Genomic DNA, 17,275 nt, shown 5'->3' with positions numbered 1-17,275 from the left:
GCATCTATCAGCACCCCCGGTCCAGGGGGCAGGTCCCAGAGGATTGGAAGTTGGCCAGAAGGGCAACTCCACAAAAAGGGTAGGAAGGAACCCTGGAAACTACAGCTTCAGTGGCGGGGGGAGGTCACGGAGGAGATCATCTGAGATCACAAAGCACATGTGAGAAAGCGGGGGATCAGGCTCAGGCAGCATGGTTTTGTGAAGGGCAGGGCCTGCCTGACCAACCCGATCTCTTCCTACAGGTGACCCCTGGTCGGTGAGGGAAAGGCTGTGGACATTGTTCGGACTTCAGTAAAGCACTGGACTGTCTCCCACAGTGCTCTGGGGACATTGGCTGCTCATGGCCTGGATAGGAGGATTCTTTCCTTGGCTGGAAACTGGCTGGGCAGCTGAGTCCAGAGAGTGGTAGTAAATGGTGTCCCTCAAGGCTCAGTGTTAAGGTTAGTGTTGTTTAATATCCTCATTGATGAGGGGCCTGAGGGCACCCTCCATCAGTTTGCAGATGACACTAAGTTGGATGGGAGCATTGATCTGCTGGAGGGCAGGAGGCTCTACAGAGGGATCTGGGCAGGCTGGATCCATGGGCTGTGGCCAATGGGATGAGGCTCAAAAGGGGCAAGTGCCAGGTTCTGCACCTGGGCCACAACAACCCCTTGCAATGCTCCAGGCCTGGGGAAGAGCGGCTGGAAAGGGAGCTGGGGGTGCTGAGTGATGGAGCTGAACATGAGCAGCTTGTGCCCAGGCAGCCAGGAAGCCCCCAGCATCCTGGCCTGTACCAGCACCAGCGCGGCAGCAGGGACAGGGCAGGGATTGTGCCCTGTGCTGGGCACTGGTGAGGCCGCACCTCGAATCCTGTGTTCAGCTCTGGGCCCCTCACTACAAGAGAGACATTGAGGGGCTGGAGCGGGGCCAGAGAAGGGCAGCGGAGCTGGTGCAGGGCCTGGAGCACAAGTGTGATGGGGAAGGGCTGAGGGACCTGGGGGGTTCAGGCTGGAGAAGAGAAGGCTCAGGGGGGACCTGATGGCTGCCTACAAGTGCCTGAGAGGAGGATGGAGCCAGGAGGGGCTGGGCTCTGCTCCCAAGGAACAAGGGATGGGACAAGAGGAAACGGCCTCGAGCTGCCCCAGGGCAGGTTTAGATGGAGCTGAGGAACAATTCCTGCCCCAGAGGGTGCTCAGGCATTGGAACAGGCTGCCCAGGGCAGGGCTGCAGTCATCATCCCTGTAAGCGTTCACACATCATGGAGACAAGGCCTCAGTGCCATGGGTTAGGGGTGGCCATAGCACTTCTGAGGCACAGGATTCTTATGGCTTCAGGTAACTCCTGCACAAGGGAAAGATCTCCAGCAATGGCAAGCTGGGGGCTCAAAGGGTTACAGTGACTGCTTAGCACCATGCATCTTCAGCTGTGGGTAACCACCTGTTTTGCTTGCTCAGCATGCAAGCGGAGCTGCTCCCCCTCCCTGCCCTGCTCTGAACACATGATGAGGTTACTTCCCTCAAAAGCTCCAACAGCCTCATATTCTGCTCCAATTCATACCCATCAGCTCAACAGCACTGGAGAACTCTCGTGCTACATGGAAGCAAACAGCTCTTCGGCAAACCCTTCCCAACCAGTTTCAGAGGAACACAACCAAACAGCTGAAGGTATCCTAAAAGTTTATTGCTGCCCCATTAGTAAAGGCGCTGGGGCTTCCCCATGGTGCTCTTGATGTACAGAGCACGCACGTTCTGCCAGTTCTTCTTCAGCAAGGACACCAGGAAGTTGATGGCCAGGTGGATGTTGTAGACAAGTTCATCCTCTGTCATCTTCACATGACCAACAGCCACAGCCAGACAGAGCACCTGAGGGACAAGGACACCACAGTCACCGATGCAGGCAAGAGGTTTTGTGGGGAAAAATGAAAGATTACAGCAAAGTGATTGACAAAATCACTAAACTAAGCGGGGTATCAAATTCCCTTGTTTTGTCCACTGGACATAACTTTTCCATCTTATCTACGGGTGTTTCCACAGAGCAAATTGTGTTTGGCACATGGCTCCCATCAATGTGTCTGGCAGCATCCGGATGCCACCTCTGAACAGCACCTAGCTTCCTCAGAGAGCAAAGGGGACTTAGAAAAGGAAATGAGCACCAGTGTCTCCCGAACATGGGAAAACTGGGAATGACACGTAACACATGGTGCCAAAGAGGCACTAGAGTGGGAGCAGACCTCTGTTTTAACCATGTTCCCACCAACCTGCTCATGGAGCAGTGTGCAATGTGCCCTGCAAACCTCTAGCCCCAGACAGAACAGTTAGCTCCAAACTTCACTGTGAAGCACAACCCCAGCTTCACTTTTTGCCTTGCCACCAGCCACCAGCCCTTTCTTTCCATGCACAAGAGGCTGAGAAGCCTCTGCCTGCCAGGCTGGATGAGGAGTTGTAAGTCAGTGTTCCCCACAGGCACAAGACAAAGGGACTTATGAGTGAGCTGACAGGCAAAGTGTCATGACATCATTAGCTCAGTTACTTAAAATGCTCCAGCATTTGGAAACTAGCACATTTGCGCTGCCCTCGCAGTTGTTGTGCCCCCAGGCACACAGCAGCTGGTGTCCAAGGGTGCACCTCAGTGAGCAGAGCTGTTAATTCTGAGTAACACCCATGAGTCACACTTAAACCACTGAGACAAGACTCCTGAACAGGGTTAAAATAACCTGCTTTATGGAGCTCCTGTGCTGGGGAGTCAACTTGCTTTGACACCTCTTGACAGCAAGAGCAGACATCTGCAGAGCTGCTCCAGAGCCACTTGCAGAGTCAAGTTCCAAACCTGCTTCTGGCAAAGCACTGCTGAGTGCACAGACCCACATGGGCTGCACCCTGCAAATGTCACCCACTTGCCGTAGGAAGTGTTAATTATGACTGTGCTCTGCATTGAAACATCATCTCATCATCATCTGCTCTCAGACCTTTCAGCCACATTATGAATGATGTCTCTGCCAGCAGCTGATGGTGAGGGAGTCTCATGGTCAGGGGGCACTGTTTTAGGAAGGCACTCGAGGGACACCTACAGCCCAGCCCAGATATCACAGCCGTGTCTGAGTGACCACCCCAGTCACAGGCAGGAAGCTGCCCTGGAAAGGAAAAGCTCTGCTTTACCTTCTTCATCTGAAACTTGATGGTAGATTTGACCTCATCAACCTTGGCCACCAGGTTCTCATTGTGAGTGAGAAGAGAAGGGAATTTGCCAGCTTTGTTCAGCCCTGGTCCCAGAATTCGAGGAATCTGCTTGATCAGGGACTCAGAAGCCAGGAAGGCATCGTACTTCTTGGCTGTGAGGAAAGAACCAACATGGGTAAGGATGGGCTCTCAGCTGACACCAAGCTTGAGACTGAGCTGCTCCATCTCCCTCAGCATGCACCTTTTCACACTGAGTCCTGCCTACTTGAACCCAACCTGTTTTTACTATTACTGTATCAGAACTTACACCTGTCACAACAGCCAAACCCACCAGCACCCAGCTTCACCCCGACAGCACGCTGAACTGTGCACAGCTCATTTCCCTGAAGAAAGTGGCATTTATTGAGCCAAAGGTGACCATCGCTTAACTCTGAGCTCCAAGAGCCTCCCACCACAGCCTGGGCACATCTGGATGGGCAGATGTACCATATACCTTGGAGAGGCTGAGCTAGCAGACATGGTATCCCATCTCATTTCTTATTATGTACAATTTCATGGCTAATTATAGATGGGAGGGTTTTCTTGTCTGCCTAAGGTATGTATCATTTTGACTTTGCCTTTACAGGGAGAGAAGGATTTTCTTAGTAAGTGAAAATATGCAGATTTCATTCCCTTCAGGTAAATACTGCAGGACTAAATCCAGCTTTTGCCTCCAGCTTCCCAAAGAAGAACATGAAGAACACCAAGTAAGGGTGACACCAAAGATAGGAACATTTCCTGTATCCCTCCCTCCCAGAGGGCCTCCTCCTTCCAGGAGGGCTGACCTGTCACACCTCCTGCACTGGTAACTGTTGGCTTGTCAGGGTAGTTTCTAACCTGATTGCTGTACTTGAGGCTGACTCTGGTCAGCTTCCTATTCCCTGCAGTTAACCAGAACACGAAAACCTGAGCACATGGGAAGCCATCTGGCTTAGCCAGCCCTCTCATGTCAGCCAGGGCACTCTGAGCCCGACCCACAGCACCACTCACCCAGTTTCTTCACCAGCTTCTTGTTTTTGTTGAGCTTTTTCAAAGCTTCTATGTCCATGTGAGGGATGTCAACTGCTTTGGCCTCATCACAGTGCTGCTGGTCCCCCAGCAGGCAGACAGAGAACTTGGGCCGTGGAGTTGACTTCAGCCTGGAGACAGAAGGTCTGAATTACTATAAACCTCCGGCACCACACACTCTTCCACGGGAGCCAACACAAGAGGTACCTTACCACAGCGCCTGGACCTCTTCCTTCACAGCTGCTACCCTGCCTTCCCCAGCAGGTCGGTGGGGACAGCACCCACCTCCCCTCATGTTTTAAGACCCAGGGTTGGGGTCCGTCCAGCCGCACCCGTTTAACTGGGCTGGGCTGAACTACCCGAGCGGTTCAGCGCCGCGTCCTCACGCTGCCGCGGCCGTGCTGCCCCATGGCAGGGCCCGGCAGCGCAAGGGGGGCGCGGGCTGAAGGCTGGGTGGGAGCAAGAGGAGGCCGAACCTGACGGTGCCGGAGAAGCGCTTGTCTTTCTGCGGATCGTAGTTCTTGAGGCTGATCTGCAGCTCCACCGTCTCCACAAACCTGAGGAGGGCAGAGCGGCTGAGGGCACGGCCGGGCAGCGCCCCGCGATGCCCCGGTCCCTCCACAGCACAGGGCTCTTACTTGCGCTTCTTGACCTTGCTGCCCTGCAGCACCTCCTTCACCGCCTCGTACAGGGTGTCGCGGGAGACCTTGCTGCTGCGGGGGGAGAAACAACGCGGGCTCAGGGCGGGCCCGGCCTGGACCTCCTGCGGGCTGCGGAGAGGACGCCGCTGGGCCCGCCCTGGCCCGCTCGCGCTCCGCCGCCATCGGCCCTCGTCCCCCGCTCCCCGCAGCCGCGGATGGGCGCGGATGGGCGCGGATGGGCGCGGATGGGCGCGAACAGCGCAGCGGGCCCGCACCCACCTCATGATGGCGGCGGCCCGACGAGACCGAAAGGCGGCGAGGCGCGCAGGCGCGGAATAAATAGGGGCGGGAATCTCGCGAGACTTGGTGCGCGCCATGCTGGGGGCGGCGAGAGCGGCACGGCGACGCCGCCATGTTGAGAGTGGCCGGACCGGCTTCGCCTCCCGGCTGCCCCGGCGGGAAGCCCGGCCCCATCATTGCCATTGCCATTGCCATTGCCATTGCCATTGCCATCGCCGCCGCCGCCGCCGCTGCTCAGCGCCAGGCGCGGGTGCTGCCGCCCGGGCTGTGCCCGGCTGCGGAGGGGCTGCCGCAGGGCACGGCTCCTGAGGGAAACCTGTGGCTTCAATGTCAGCAATGCGCATGCGCGTCGTGGCTCTAGCGCCAAGTTGGCCCGGCCGGCCCAGTTCCGGGGGGCGGGGTTGCTGTGCCCCGGAACCTGTATGACAAGCCAGGGGCCGCCGAGGCGAGATGGGGGTGTTGCCGTTATGCGTGTTGCGGGGTGGGGTGAGCAGGGGCCGGCCCGCGGTGCATGATGGTCAGGCGGCGGACTCGGTGCCGTCGCGTTTCCTCAGGTTGGTGTCGGAGGCTGGGGGAGCGCGGACGGCACGGGGTGAGATGGTGGCTGAGGGGCAGCGGTGCCCCGGCGAGCTGCTGCCGACGGACCCCTGCATAACAGCGTGGGGGGAGCCCCGCTGTGTCTCCCCGCCATCCCCCCGGCACTTGGGCCTGTCCCACCGCTCCCCTCAGGGCTCGCCGTGGCACAAGGCCCTGCCCTGCCGCGGAGGCACGTCCCCTGTCAGCCCCGGGCTGGCTTCGCGCTGCAGCCTACGCTTGGTTTTTCTCCGGCAGCGCCTGCCCCATCCCTTCCAGGGGGTTGCGGCCCCTCCAGCCGTTTGCATGGCAGCCACAGCAGCGCAGAGGGTCCTCTGTTCCCCAGCGACCCTGCTGTGGCTGGGCGTTTGCTGGGGAATGAGCTGTAATGCTTTTCGGGAGGTGTCAGCACTAAAAACTAAGCAGAATCTGCTGCGGTGAGTGAGGAGGTGTCTGCTGGGTCTAGGGAGCACTTGGGTTAAAGGGCATTGAGCATGGCACAAAGCCTGGCTGGGCCCACGGGTGCTGCAGTGTCAGGCAGAGTGGTCAGACTTGTTCCTGGAAATCAAAAGGGTAAAATACGAGACTGTCTCAGAGATTACTCGTGAAGAATCCAGTGCAGCTGCTTTTAAAGATGCTTTTTAAAGCAAAGTGCCTCCAGCGAAATGCTCTTGTCAGGGTGTGAGTGTTTTAACATCATCTGCTTATAGCCTGAAATTCTGTTCCTCAGAAGCCCAGGAACTGGACAGGAAAGGGAGGAGAGAAAGCTTCCATGTACAAAGCTCATTGTCCTGCTCATCTTGCAGTACAGGACACCCTCAGCCTGTAGGTTCACACTTTAAAGTACTCGGAAACCTTTCCTGCAGGTCATGTGGCAGATGGGAAGGGCTTGAATGGGGCGTTTACACTATCTCTAAGAAGAGTCTGTTGATTCACTCACTTGATAAGCTTTACCTTATACTTACCTGTGGAATAGATTTACTCCTGCTTGCCATGGATATACATCTTTTGACCAGTTTAATCCTTTACAGTCTGAAAAATCATTTGCCATTTAAACCTTTCTTAATGTGCAAAAGTGGCTATACATATGTTGGGTGAAAACAAAATTTGAATTGTTCTTTTTATTCAAGGCTTACAACAAGAACACAGCTCCTTGTTCCACAAACCTCTTGCTCTGTGTCCTGGTGCTCTCTACGAGCACACTGAGTAAACTGAAATTCATGTCTGAGGACCAGCCATCAGGGCAGGATGGAGAGCTTGGGCCTGCAAACAGTGACCCTTAGTGACGGGATGACAGCCTACATTCAGCAGGCTGTCAAAGGTAATGGTTCCTTTGGGCTATGAATCATAGAATCATAGAATAGTTAGGGTTAGGAGGGACCTTAAGATCATCTAGTTTAAGTCTCAAAAGTGCCCTCGTGGTGTGCAGACCGTGTGTGATTCCTTTGGACAGGAAGCTGACAGCTCTCTGTTAGATTTGCACAGTGATGCAGTAGAAATCAAACATGCCTCTGGTTGGAAATAAAGCCTTGGAGATGGGAGAGGTGTTGCTGTAGAAAATAAAGGTTCTGTTCAGACTAGAGTGAGCCCTGGAATAACTGGGAAAATGAAGTTCGCACTATGACCTGCATGACTCTATCCAACCCTGAAGCTAAGCAGGATGGTTTATGTCGTTGAGATGCAGAGAATTTGCTTCCCAGTAGCACTTTTCTCACTCAAAGTGGGGCTGAGCTTGTGTTGACTAACTGAAGCAGTGCCAAATTCAATACCTGCTCTGATTTTGGTGGTTGTGAGGTGCTGCTTCCTTCACCACCCACTGTTCCTGAGAAAAGGAATATGTTTCTTCCCACGCTGTAGAACAGGAAGGTTGAGTTGCAAGGCTTCATGTCCTGGGGATTCCTCTCTTGCTTTCCTTTCTGTGCAAACTTGATAGGTTTGTTACATGTGGAGTTGGACTATCTTGAAACCACCAGTTTTGTGATAACATGCCCCCCTGACATTGTGCACCAGGTGAAAGCAACGTGGGCTCCTCATGTTGCAGTGGGATAGAGCAATGTCCTCTCTGCATCAAATGATTTGGGAACTAAAACATAGTATAATTCAGAGTTACACTATTTGAAGAGTCCAATGTTCACAGCCCATCAAGGATGGCATCACTTTATGCCCCTTTATGCACTATAACTTTTCCCCAAGAGTTTATCCTCCATCAAAGCAGAAGAAAATATCTCCAGGCCCTTGCTGATGGCAGTGAAAGCTCCCAGATGATTTTTTTTCCAAGCACAAGTGTAATTGCTTTCTACTTTAGATCCAAAATACTTAGCACACATCATTCTTTCTGCTTCTTGGCTCACAGAGCTGTGAAGAGCAGCTTGTAAACAAGCAATAACAGGTTCTTTGTCTTGTATCCTCTTGTCTAGGTAAAGGAAGCTCCAGCATTTCTAGGAAGTGCCTCTATGGCTATTCAGGGAAAAGCTTCATAAATAACAGCCTATAAGTTGCAGTTTCACTGTCTTGTGGGTACTGGTTTTCTTGTGAACATGTAGCAAAGGGGACAGCTCATGGGACCAGGAAGACTGGGCTCTGCAGGCAGTGCTGATGGCATTTTTTTAACTGTTTCAGATGGAAAGCTGGTTGAAGGACAAGTCATTGAACTTGAAGATGGGACCACAGCTTATATCCAACAGGTGACAATTGAGAAAGGTGAGGACCATAAATTCACCTTTTGCTTTTTAGAAGGATGTTGTAAATGTAACTGCAATTGTCTGTGTTCCAACAGTGGGGCTCCTCTATTAGCTCAAGCTTTAAGAAGTCCATACAGGTGTAGGATTTTTTTGTCTCTTGCCCATGGTTTTGAATGAGCAAGGACACAGAACATGTGATTTCCTGCAATCTGACAAGGCCAATTTGCTGGTGGTGTAAGCAGCAGTTTAAGTGTTGTTTCACCTGTGGGCTCTCCCACAGTTGCCACTCTGACAGATCACAAGTCTGCAGGCAAGGCCAGGAGCTGTGTGCTGTGTTTGTGCCAACTACAGAGCCCAGACAAAGTGTGTTTCCTGTGAGAGCAGCTGGACAGGAATTTCCTCTGAACCAGGAGATAATATATTAATTCTGCAATAGGTGTTTGGGTATGTGGGGTTGTTGGAAGCAATGACCCGTTAGCCAATGTCATCTCTGAAATGAGGTGACGTTAAATAATCTGAGTGGTGGTGGGAATTCAGTTCATGTGGCAGGCACTAGAGTGGCACAGAGGAATCCTCTCTGACCATGGTAAGATGTAAAAGGGCAGGTAGAAAGAGCTCTGTTGCTCTGGGCAGTTCTTCCTTCACCCTCCAAAGCTTCTTGTGAGCCACCTCCCTTTTCTGTTCCTAAATGGTTGCTGGAAACCCAGTTTGAGTTCTTGGCTGTGCCCCTTTCCTCCTTTCATCCTCTACCGTGCCTCCAAACACAGTGAGAGGGGTTTTCCTTCTCACCCGTTTCCCCTTCTATGGGATGTTTGTGTTCTCCTTCACACGCACCTGTGCCAAAGCCATCACAGAATCACAGAATAGTTAAGGTTGGAAAGGAGCTTAAGATTATCTCGTTCCACCCCTCCTGCCATGGGCAGGGACACCTCACACTAAACCATGTCACCCAAGGCTCTGTCCAGCCTGGCCTTGAACAATGCCAGGGATGGAGCATTCACAGCTTCCTTGGGCAACCTATTCCAGTGCCTCACCACCCTCACAGTAAAGAACTTCTTCCTTATATCCAATCTAAACTTCCCCTATTTAAGTTCTAACCAGTTACCCCTTGTACTATCACTACAGTTCCTGAACTTCCTAATGAAGGGTCCCTCCCCAGCATCCTTACAGGCCCCCTTCAGATACTGGAAGGCTGCTATCATTTGTGTGTGGGACATAAATTGGCATTTTTAATGGATGATACTCTGCATTTAGCCCAGTGAGCTAAAGAAGTGTGGCAAAGCTATGCATGAAGTCTTAAAAACCTCATAATTCATGTTGGAAAGGCTCAAGTGGCATCTTAAAACCTATAGGTGTGTTTGACTTTCAGTGTAAGCAGGCAGCCCTGCTGTGTCCTCCTCTGTGGGCTTGAATGGTTCAGGAGCTTCTCCTCTGTGCTGTCTGAGTGTTCCAGTAAGGTGTGTCTATCTTTTTGTTCTCTTTTAGAGTCTGTGGCTTTTGAAGATGGTCAGCCAGTGGTGTTGGAAGATGGCAGTATGGCCTACATACACAACACAGCTAAAGGTAAAGAGCATTCCCTGTTCTTCCCTTGGCAGCTGGAGTAGAAGCTGTTACATAGTTCCAAGGCTGTAGATAGCCCAGGAGATGAAGAGTGCTTCTTACTCAGCAGCCTTTTCACGCTGGATTTGTTGGTTTCCACTTTCCTCTTACAGAGTGTTCTGACCCCAACACCTTCGAGGCTGTCCAGCTGGAGGATGGCTCCACTGCCTACATACACCGTCCTGTCATCGTGCCACCAGGCAGCACCATCCTGGAAGTGCAGGCAGAAACTGGGCTGGAGGAGTTGGCTGGAGAGGAGGAAGACGATGCCTTTGATGTGGAGACCATTAATGCATTAAAGCAGCACACCAGTAAGGTGAGGACACAGTGCTTCTTTCATGGTCTGGGTGTAGTAGTTCACATGTGTCTGAGGTTGAAGTGTCCTCCCTTCATTAGTGCTTCTGTGTATTTGTTTTTCAGCACTGCCACCTTTGAGAAGAGAAACTGGACAGGGCTCCAGTGAGGGCATCACTCACAATAGGTGACACTTGAGGACCTAGAGCAGGACAGTTTTCTGCTGGACCCTCTAGCTAGTTCCTGCAGAGTGCTGAGCCTACCACCCTTAACCTGCTGCAGGCACACATTTGGGAAGAGCAGAGCTGCTGTGTACAGCTTGGATTGTTTTTTTCCTTGCTTTAAATGTCCCTCCTTGTAGGTGTTTTCTTCCTGTTTGCCTGGCTTCCTTGGGTATGATGTTCTCTTCCACAGATTATCCAGGCAGGAGATCAAGACTAGCATTTTACATGTCAGGAGTGCACTGTCCGTCAGGTTGACAAAGGCCTTAAAACCTAGAATAGCTTCACATCTGACGTGTTGTCACTGCAGTGCTCCATCTGAATGTCTTGAGTGCTGACATTTTCTCCCATCTTCATGGTGTTGCATGAGAAGGGGCTACCTGGAGCACACTGATACAGTGCTCAGCTGGGCAGCAGTAAGATTTGCCCATGGAGACCTTTCTGCTGTGGTGTCACTGTAGATATAAGTGCTGCCTGCTTGGGGTGCTTGTCTGCCCCACGCCGTACAAGGAGGCATGAACAGCTGTGCTTCTTTACTTGCAGGCTTCTGACAAGGAAGAGGAGGGAGTGACAGACCCCTGCCACAGGAAGAGTGAGGACTCCAGCAATGTTTCTTCCCAGGTCTGAATTTCTTAGTGATGCATTCCTGAAACTAGGCCAAAAACTCCTCTTCATGCAGAGCACTTTGCCAGGTAGTAGTTAGCAAAGCTTTGTGGCTTCTCTGCAAAGTCAGCAAATATATTAGCTACAAGTTTTACAAATGAGCTAAGGGAAGCACAAGGGGGTAAGTTATGTGTGGGAGAATTCCCAGTGTGAACTTGGGGGTGGGAATGGGAAATGCTGGTTCCTAGACCTGTGTTCTGTCACATGGGTTGCATCATATGTGTGCAAGCTGTGTTTGTAAGGACATGTGAGGGTGCTGAGGCACTGGCACAGGGTGCCCAGAGAAGCTGTGACTGCCCCATCCCTGCAGTGTTCAAGGCCAGGTTGGACACAGGGGATTGGAGCAAGCTGCTCTAGTGGAATGTGTCTTTGCCTGTGGCAGAGGGTTGGAACTGGGTGATCTTAAGGTCCTTTCCAACCCAAACCATTCCATGATTCTGTGGTTTTGTGAGGATAACTGAAGGAGTGCATATGCGTAGCAAAGAGGGGAATTATTTGTGTGGGATTCACAAAACCTGCTGTAGTGGCTCATTGAATTAACTCCCATACATCTTTTGGCAGGATTTGCCGGAGGTGGAAGTGCAGAGAAGTGAGAAGAGGCCACAGGTTGGCAGCAAAGCTTTCCGCTGTGGGTACAAAGGCTGTGGCCGCCTCTATACCACTGCCCATCATCTAAAGGTAAAGCAGATAATATCCAGTCATGCAGACCAGACACATCCCCGTGTTACGGTGCCAGGTTGGAATGCTGCTATGGAAAAGCCTGAGTTGTATGCTTGGCTTGCCAAGAGATCCAGATGTGTAACTACCCAAGGTGAAGTCCAGCAGAGAACTTCAGATTCTCCCCACCAGCTAGATTTCTTCACACTCTGTCCTTTCCTCCTTGTCTTGGACTTCATTTTAGGAACCTGTTCTTTCTTTTTCCAGGTCCATGAACGTGTTCACACAGGTGACAAGCCGTATACGTGTGACTTCCCAAGCTGTGGGAAAGCATTTGCTACAGGTAGCAGTTTCTCTTCTGAGTAAATTTTGTTTTCTGTCCAGTCGAAACCACTCTTGAGCATCAGCCCTGGCTCTTTTTCCAGCTGAGCACAATGAGCATAGCTTTTAAAGCCTTCTGAGAAGGAATTGTAGCATAGGAGACTGTCTGAGACTTGATTGATGATGAACGGATTTGAGCTATGAGAAGCAGCTGAGTTGTCAGTTGTGTTGTGAGGCTGTTTGGATATTTCTTCTCCTTCAGCTATGCAGGCACAAGACAGACATCCAAAAATATATGAGCTGAGAGGTGATACACAGCTTGCCATGTTATTTCCTTCTTCTTATAAAATTAATCATGGTTTCTTTCCTGGACAGGATATGGGCTGAAGAGCCACATGAGAACACATACTGGTGAGAAACCATACAAGTGTCCAGAAGATGTGTGTAGCAAAGCCTTCAAAACCTCTGGGGATCTTCAGAAACACATCCGGACACACACGGGTGAGCAGTACAGGAGGAGAACTGAGCTGCTTCTTGAAAGGGTCATCCAAGATACTCCAAGTAATGCTTCAGCCTTTGTCCAGGATGTGCCTTTATGAATCTTGGGTGAAACAAGGCAGACCTGAAGCTGTCTTCAGACAGAAGTAGACAGGTTGTAGAAGTAGTACTAGGGATTCTTGACTGTGTTACAAACAACACAGCAAAAGAGGTAGAGGTGCCAGTGCTGCTAGAGAAATATGCCAGCATTTGGATCTGATTGAGGTCTTGTTGTTGTAATACTGTGGAGGAGGGAAGTTGAGGTTGGATGTAAGGAAGAAGTTCTTCCTTGTGAAGGTGCTGAAGCGCTGGCACAGGGTGCCCAGAGAAGCTGTGGCTGCCCCATCCCTGGCAGTGTTCAAGGCCAGGTTGGACACAGGGGCTTGGAGCAAGCTGCTCTAGTGGAAGGGGTCCCTGCCCGTGGCAGGGGTTGGAACTCTGTGAGCTTTAAGGTATCTTCCAACCCAGAGCATTCCATGATACAAGAGTCCAGGGCATTCCAGGTAGGTGAACTGTAGCAGGACTCTCATCCACGTTACTCCTCATGCAGGTGAACGGCCCTTCAAGTGCCCCTTTGTGGGCTGTGGCCGCTCTTTCACCACATCCAACATCCGGAAGGTTCACATCCGAACGCACACAGGCGAGCGGCCGTACATGTGTCGCGAGCCCAACTGCGGGAGAGGTTTCACCAGTGCCACCAATTACAAGAACCACATGAGAATCCACACAGGTAAGAGGAGAGGGGGAAGCACAGACAGCTCCTCCCCAGTCAGCCAGCTGTACTGACAGCCTGGGGCGGCTGGGAAGTCTGTGGGACTGAAATGGCATTTCCAGGCATTGCAGGGGTAGATCTGGGGGTAGCCAGAGAGTTACAGGAAACAGAAATCACTTTATTGGGCTGATCATTGTTTCACTGGTCTGTCTCCAGCTATTTGCTCTTCATGGGCATGAGGAGGACAAGAGGAAACTGCCTCAGGCTGCTCCAGGGGAGGTTTAAACTGGACATTAGGAACAATTCCTTCCCCCAAGGGTGCTCAGGCATTGGAACAGGCTGCCCAGGGCAGGGCTGCAGTCACCGTCCCTGCAAGTGTTCACACACCGTGTAGCCGAGACTCTCAGTGCCATGGGTTAGTGGTGGCCTTTGCAATGCTGGGGAACAGTTGGACTTGATCTTAAAGATCTTTTCCAACCTGATTGATTGTATGAGGAGGGTGAGTGGGTCAAGCTCTGCTCTGTGGCCTCTGCCCTAGGAGAGAAGCCGTACATGTGCACTGTGCCAGGCTGTGGAAAGCGCTTCACTGAGTACTCCAGCCTCTACAAACACCACGTGGTGCACACCCACTGCAAACCCTACACCTGCAGTTGCTGTGGCAAGACCTACCGCCAGGCCTCCACGCTGGCCATGCACAAGCGCAGCAGCCACGAGGTGGAGGCCACGGAGGAGAGTGAACAGGCCCTCTACGAACAGCAGCAGCTGGAGGGTGAGCAGCCAACCACTGTCCTGTCACCTGCGACAGGCGTTTGGGTCATTCCTGCATCAGGAATGTGGCAAAGGGGAGAGAAGTGACAGCAAGAGCTTGCAGCTGCTCCCCTCTCAGAGCCGGGTCTGTGCTGTGGCCTCCTGCCTCCCTTACAAAACCCAGATCTGCGTCACAGACAAGAGAAGAGGGCTTCCCATGGTACTTATTCTATGTCATGGGTTCGGAATGGGCTCCTGCCTATTCTTTAGTACAGGGAGGGGTAAAGACTCTCCTTCCTAGGCCAACACTGGGCTGTTGTTATGATCCTCTGTGCTGGCATCAGGCAGGTCCCAGGGTCAGGCGTGTGCCTTCACACTCTGATGAGCACATTTCACCCCTTTTGCTCTTTGCTTTTCCTGACTCAGCTGCTGCTGCTGCTGAGAGGAGCTCCCCTCTAAAGAGCCAGCATACTGCCTTCCTGTCAGAGATGGAAGAAAATGAAGAGGAGGAGGAAGATGAAGATGAAATAGCTGCACAGGTCTCAATCATCTCTCAGGATGAGACAGAGCAGGTATGAACACTGACAGCCTCCAGCATGTGGGTAGCAGCAGTTACCTGCGTGACATCTGCCTCTGTCCAGACTTGGTGTTCTCTTCAGGGCTTTTTATCAGCATAAAACAGACCCTTCATGGCTTCATGGGCTCTGTGTGTCCTGAGGGCTCCCTCCTTACAGCTTTACTCCACTGCTGCAGCCTGGATGTGAAGGGTAAAGAAAGGTCCTTCGCTCCCTGACTCAGGGTCTTGCAGGTGTTTGCCCAGGCTTGGCGCAGTGCCTGGTAGCCCTCACCTTCCCAACAGCAGTCAGGAGGCAGCTTCCAGTCCCTGCTGACACAGGCTGATTTGGATACAGCAGTGCTTTTCTTGTACTTCCCTCCACCAGCTGCCTGTGTGCCAGCTGGGAAAAACTCCCTTCTGTGGCATGGGGCAGAGGAAACAGGCACCACAAGTAACGCTCATTTCTGCTCCGAGGTGCTCCCTGCTGCAGCAATGCAGGAGCTGGCCTCAGAGCATGGAGAGAAGACACTCAGTGGGAAGGGGAGATGCAGTATAAGGGGAAGGGGCTGGAGCCCTGACGTCTTCTGAGTTCTCCATTGATTCTGTCCACAGTCCTGGGCAAAGTCTTTGGAGTTCTTTGTGCCATGGAGAGAATATTTTATCAGTTGAGACCTTTTGTGTTGCTAGACTTGGGAGTTGTGTAAGGCTTCCTGAGAAGCCATCCTGGCTGAGAGTATCCACGGTTCTTCCACCTAGGTCAGTTTGTCACAGGAAGACCTGCAGGCCCTGGGCAGTGCCATCAGCATGGTGACACAGAGCGGTCCCCTCCCGGGGGCCAAGGAGGAGGTGGTGGGTGATGACACACACACCGTGACGGTGGCCAACACGAGTGGCATCGAGACGCTGCCGGTACAGACAAAGCTGGGAATGTCCCTTTTATCCTGCAGAGAAACAGCCTGCTGGAAGGGAACTGGATTGGTGTTTTTAAACATGATGTGGTTTTAATCTTAACTTTTCCAGGTTACCATAGTCACTTCTGGGGCAGTCGTGTCTGAGGAATCAGCAATCGCACCCCTCTGTCATCAGCAGGTGGCTTTGCTGGCTACTGCCAACGGCACCCACATTGCAGTGCAGGTACCACACAGTTCCTGCCATGTTTCCCTTCATTCCCCCATCCACCCACTGGCTTCAGCACCTTCCCTTGTGCTCTTGCTGCATTGCCTCTTGCCTAGAGCTTCTTCACTCCCAGATAACCTGTGTATAAAGGAGAGTAGGGATACACTCCTTGGATTGCAGAATGCTCCTTTGGAGCCAGCCTTGCTGCATGCTAGTCGAGGCTCTTTCTGCTTTGCCCCTCTGCTTCATACCTGTGTCACCCACTGCCAACCCCTCACACCTCTGTCCTGCTGGGGGCAGCCCCCCCCTCTTGAGCCCACCTTTTGGGAGCACAGTGCTCTCTCTTTCCTCCTAGCTAGAAGAGCAGCAGAGCCTGGAGGAAGCCATCAGCATGGCTGCAGCAGCAATGCAGTATGAACCTGTGACACTTGATGCAGCTGTGTCTGAGAATGGGTGCTGAGCCCCTGCAGAGCCTCCCAGGCAGGCAGAGAAGGCAGCCCCAGCCTGTTCTCCACAGGGATGGTGGGAGCTGCTGCAACCAGGATGGCCAGCATGGAGAAGAGGTGCAGTACATGAGCAATGGAAGGTGTCAGAGCAGCAGCAGCCAGCGGCTGCACCACGCAGCTGGTGAGAGCTGATGTGTTGGGCTACAGGAGTCACCCTGTTCAATGAGCTCTTCCCTCCAAGGATGAGTGTCAAAGGCTGCTGCCTTTAGAGGCTCCACTGTTTTCCTGGGCTCTGAGCAGCAACTTCGCTGCTCCTTGCCTTGGGCACTGACTGCCTCTGTCTGGAGGAGATGGCACATGGTGTCTTCTAGTTCACGGCTAAGATCTCCAAGACCTGCCAGTCTTCTGCAGTAGAGGTGAAGCCACAGAGATCTCAGCAGTCTCAGTGTGCAAAATAGTTTCGGAGAGGCACGTTTCCTGCCCTCTCCCTCTAGGAACAGCTCCTCTTTCCTGCCCACCCCTCAGGTAAGGGGCATGTGGGCAGCGTATGTGCAGAAGCATTGAAGCCCCATCCAGTCAAGCCCAGGCTGTCCAGGGCTCTGTGTCTGGAGCAGTGACCCAGTGTGGAGTGAGCATCCAGGCCGGCTTCAACAGGAATTCTCCCATCTCTGTCACACTCTTGAGGAAACTTCTTGGCAGACTCAGTGCTGTGGAGCAGAGCAAAGCATTCCCTCCACCGAAGCCAACCAGCTGAGCCAGGCTTGGATGTAAATACTGAGTTGAAATAAAAACAAACTAAAACTTTTCTTTCTGAAAAGAAGCACCTTCTCTCTTTCCGTTCCTAGGGCCAGAGGCTGGCAGAGGGTGGGATGAATGTTACGAGGTCAGGATTAAGGAAGTTCTGGAGATTTGTAGAATTCACAGAATCAGAATGATTTGGTTTGGAAGGGACCTTCAAGATCATCTGGTTTTGAATTGGCCAACTGTGTCCTGCCAAAGCTACTGA

At 52.4% G+C, this 17,275-nt stretch overlaps 2 protein-coding genes across 5 annotated transcripts; one reads left to right on the top strand and one right to left on the bottom strand.

Annotated features, from left to right (window-relative positions):
• Positions 1-1,641: 1,641 nt before the first annotated feature.
• Positions 1,642-5,223, bottom strand: RPL10A (ribosomal protein L10a). The gene is made up of 5 exons (XM_061442529.1): positions 4,844-5,223; positions 4,682-4,762; positions 4,188-4,336; positions 3,138-3,310; positions 1,642-1,844 (listed from the first exon to the last, which is right to left on the bottom strand). Exons 1-5 carry the CDS (start codon positions 5,221-5,223, stop codon positions 1,674-1,676), a joined length of 954 nt encoding a protein of 317 aa, XP_061298513.1. The 3' UTR covers positions 1,642-1,673.
• A 332-nt stretch (positions 5,224-5,555) lies between these two features.
• ZNF76 (zinc finger protein 76) lies at positions 5,556-17,074 on the top strand. Of its 4 annotated transcripts, none has more exons than XM_061442651.1 (15): positions 5,556-5,700; positions 6,850-7,040; positions 8,339-8,419; positions 9,886-9,963; positions 10,113-10,315; positions 11,058-11,135; positions 11,739-11,855; positions 12,102-12,177; positions 12,531-12,656; positions 13,243-13,422; positions 13,943-14,173; positions 14,578-14,723; positions 15,464-15,616; positions 15,728-15,841; positions 16,183-17,074. In XM_061442651.1, exons 2-15 carry the CDS (start codon positions 6,968-6,970, stop codon positions 16,246-16,248), a joined length of 1,722 nt encoding a protein of 573 aa, XP_061298635.1. In that variant the 5' UTR covers positions 5,556-5,700; positions 6,850-6,967; the 3' UTR covers positions 16,249-17,074. The 4 variants fall into 4 exon arrangements, with proteins under 4 accessions (XP_061298635.1, XP_061298632.1, XP_061298634.1 ...); XM_061442648.1 differs by having other exon boundaries at positions 16,179-17,074; XM_061442650.1 differs by lacking the exon at positions 5,556-5,700 and adding an exon at positions 5,823-6,156 and having other exon boundaries at positions 16,179-17,074.
• The last annotated feature ends 201 nt before the right edge of the window (positions 17,075-17,275 follow it).

This window comes from Pezoporus flaviventris, unplaced genomic scaffold (genome assembly GCF_033815535.1).
Source record: "Pezoporus flaviventris isolate CSIRO_AGI_PZ_B2104156 unplaced genomic scaffold, CSIRO_AGI_Pfla_v1 ptg000228l, whole genome shotgun sequence".
In the NCBI taxonomy this organism is placed as follows: Eukaryota; Metazoa; Chordata; class Aves; order Psittaciformes; family Psittacidae; genus Pezoporus; species Pezoporus flaviventris.
Note: the sequence above shows the minus strand (reverse complement) of the source record. Positions and strands in the feature narration are given on the sequence as shown.

Excerpts from the sequence above, each read along its gene's own strand:
- RPL10A (XM_061442529.1), bottom strand. The coding sequence starts at position 5,223 with ATGGCGCGCACCAAGTCTCGCGAGATTCCCGCCCCTATTTATTCCGCG. Across the intron at positions 4,337-4,681 it reads CGCTTCTCCGGCACCGTCAG|GCTGAAGTCAACTCCACGGC; the intron begins GTTCGGCCTCCT and ends TTCTGTCTCCAG. Across the intron at positions 1,845-3,137 it reads TCAAGTTTCAGATGAAGAAG|GTGCTCTGTCTGGCTGTGGC; the intron begins GTAAAGCAGAGC and ends CTTGTCCCTCAG.
- ZNF76 (XM_061442648.1), top strand. The coding sequence starts at position 6,968 with ATGGAGAGCTTGGGCCTGCAAACAGTGACCCTTAGTGACGGGATGACA. Across the intron at positions 7,041-8,338 it reads CATTCAGCAGGCTGTCAAAG|ATGGAAAGCTGGTTGAAGGA; the intron begins GTAATGGTTCCT and ends TAACTGTTTCAG. Across the intron at positions 12,657-13,242 it reads ACACATCCGGACACACACGG|GTGAACGGCCCTTCAAGTGC; the intron begins GTGAGCAGTACA and ends CTCCTCATGCAG.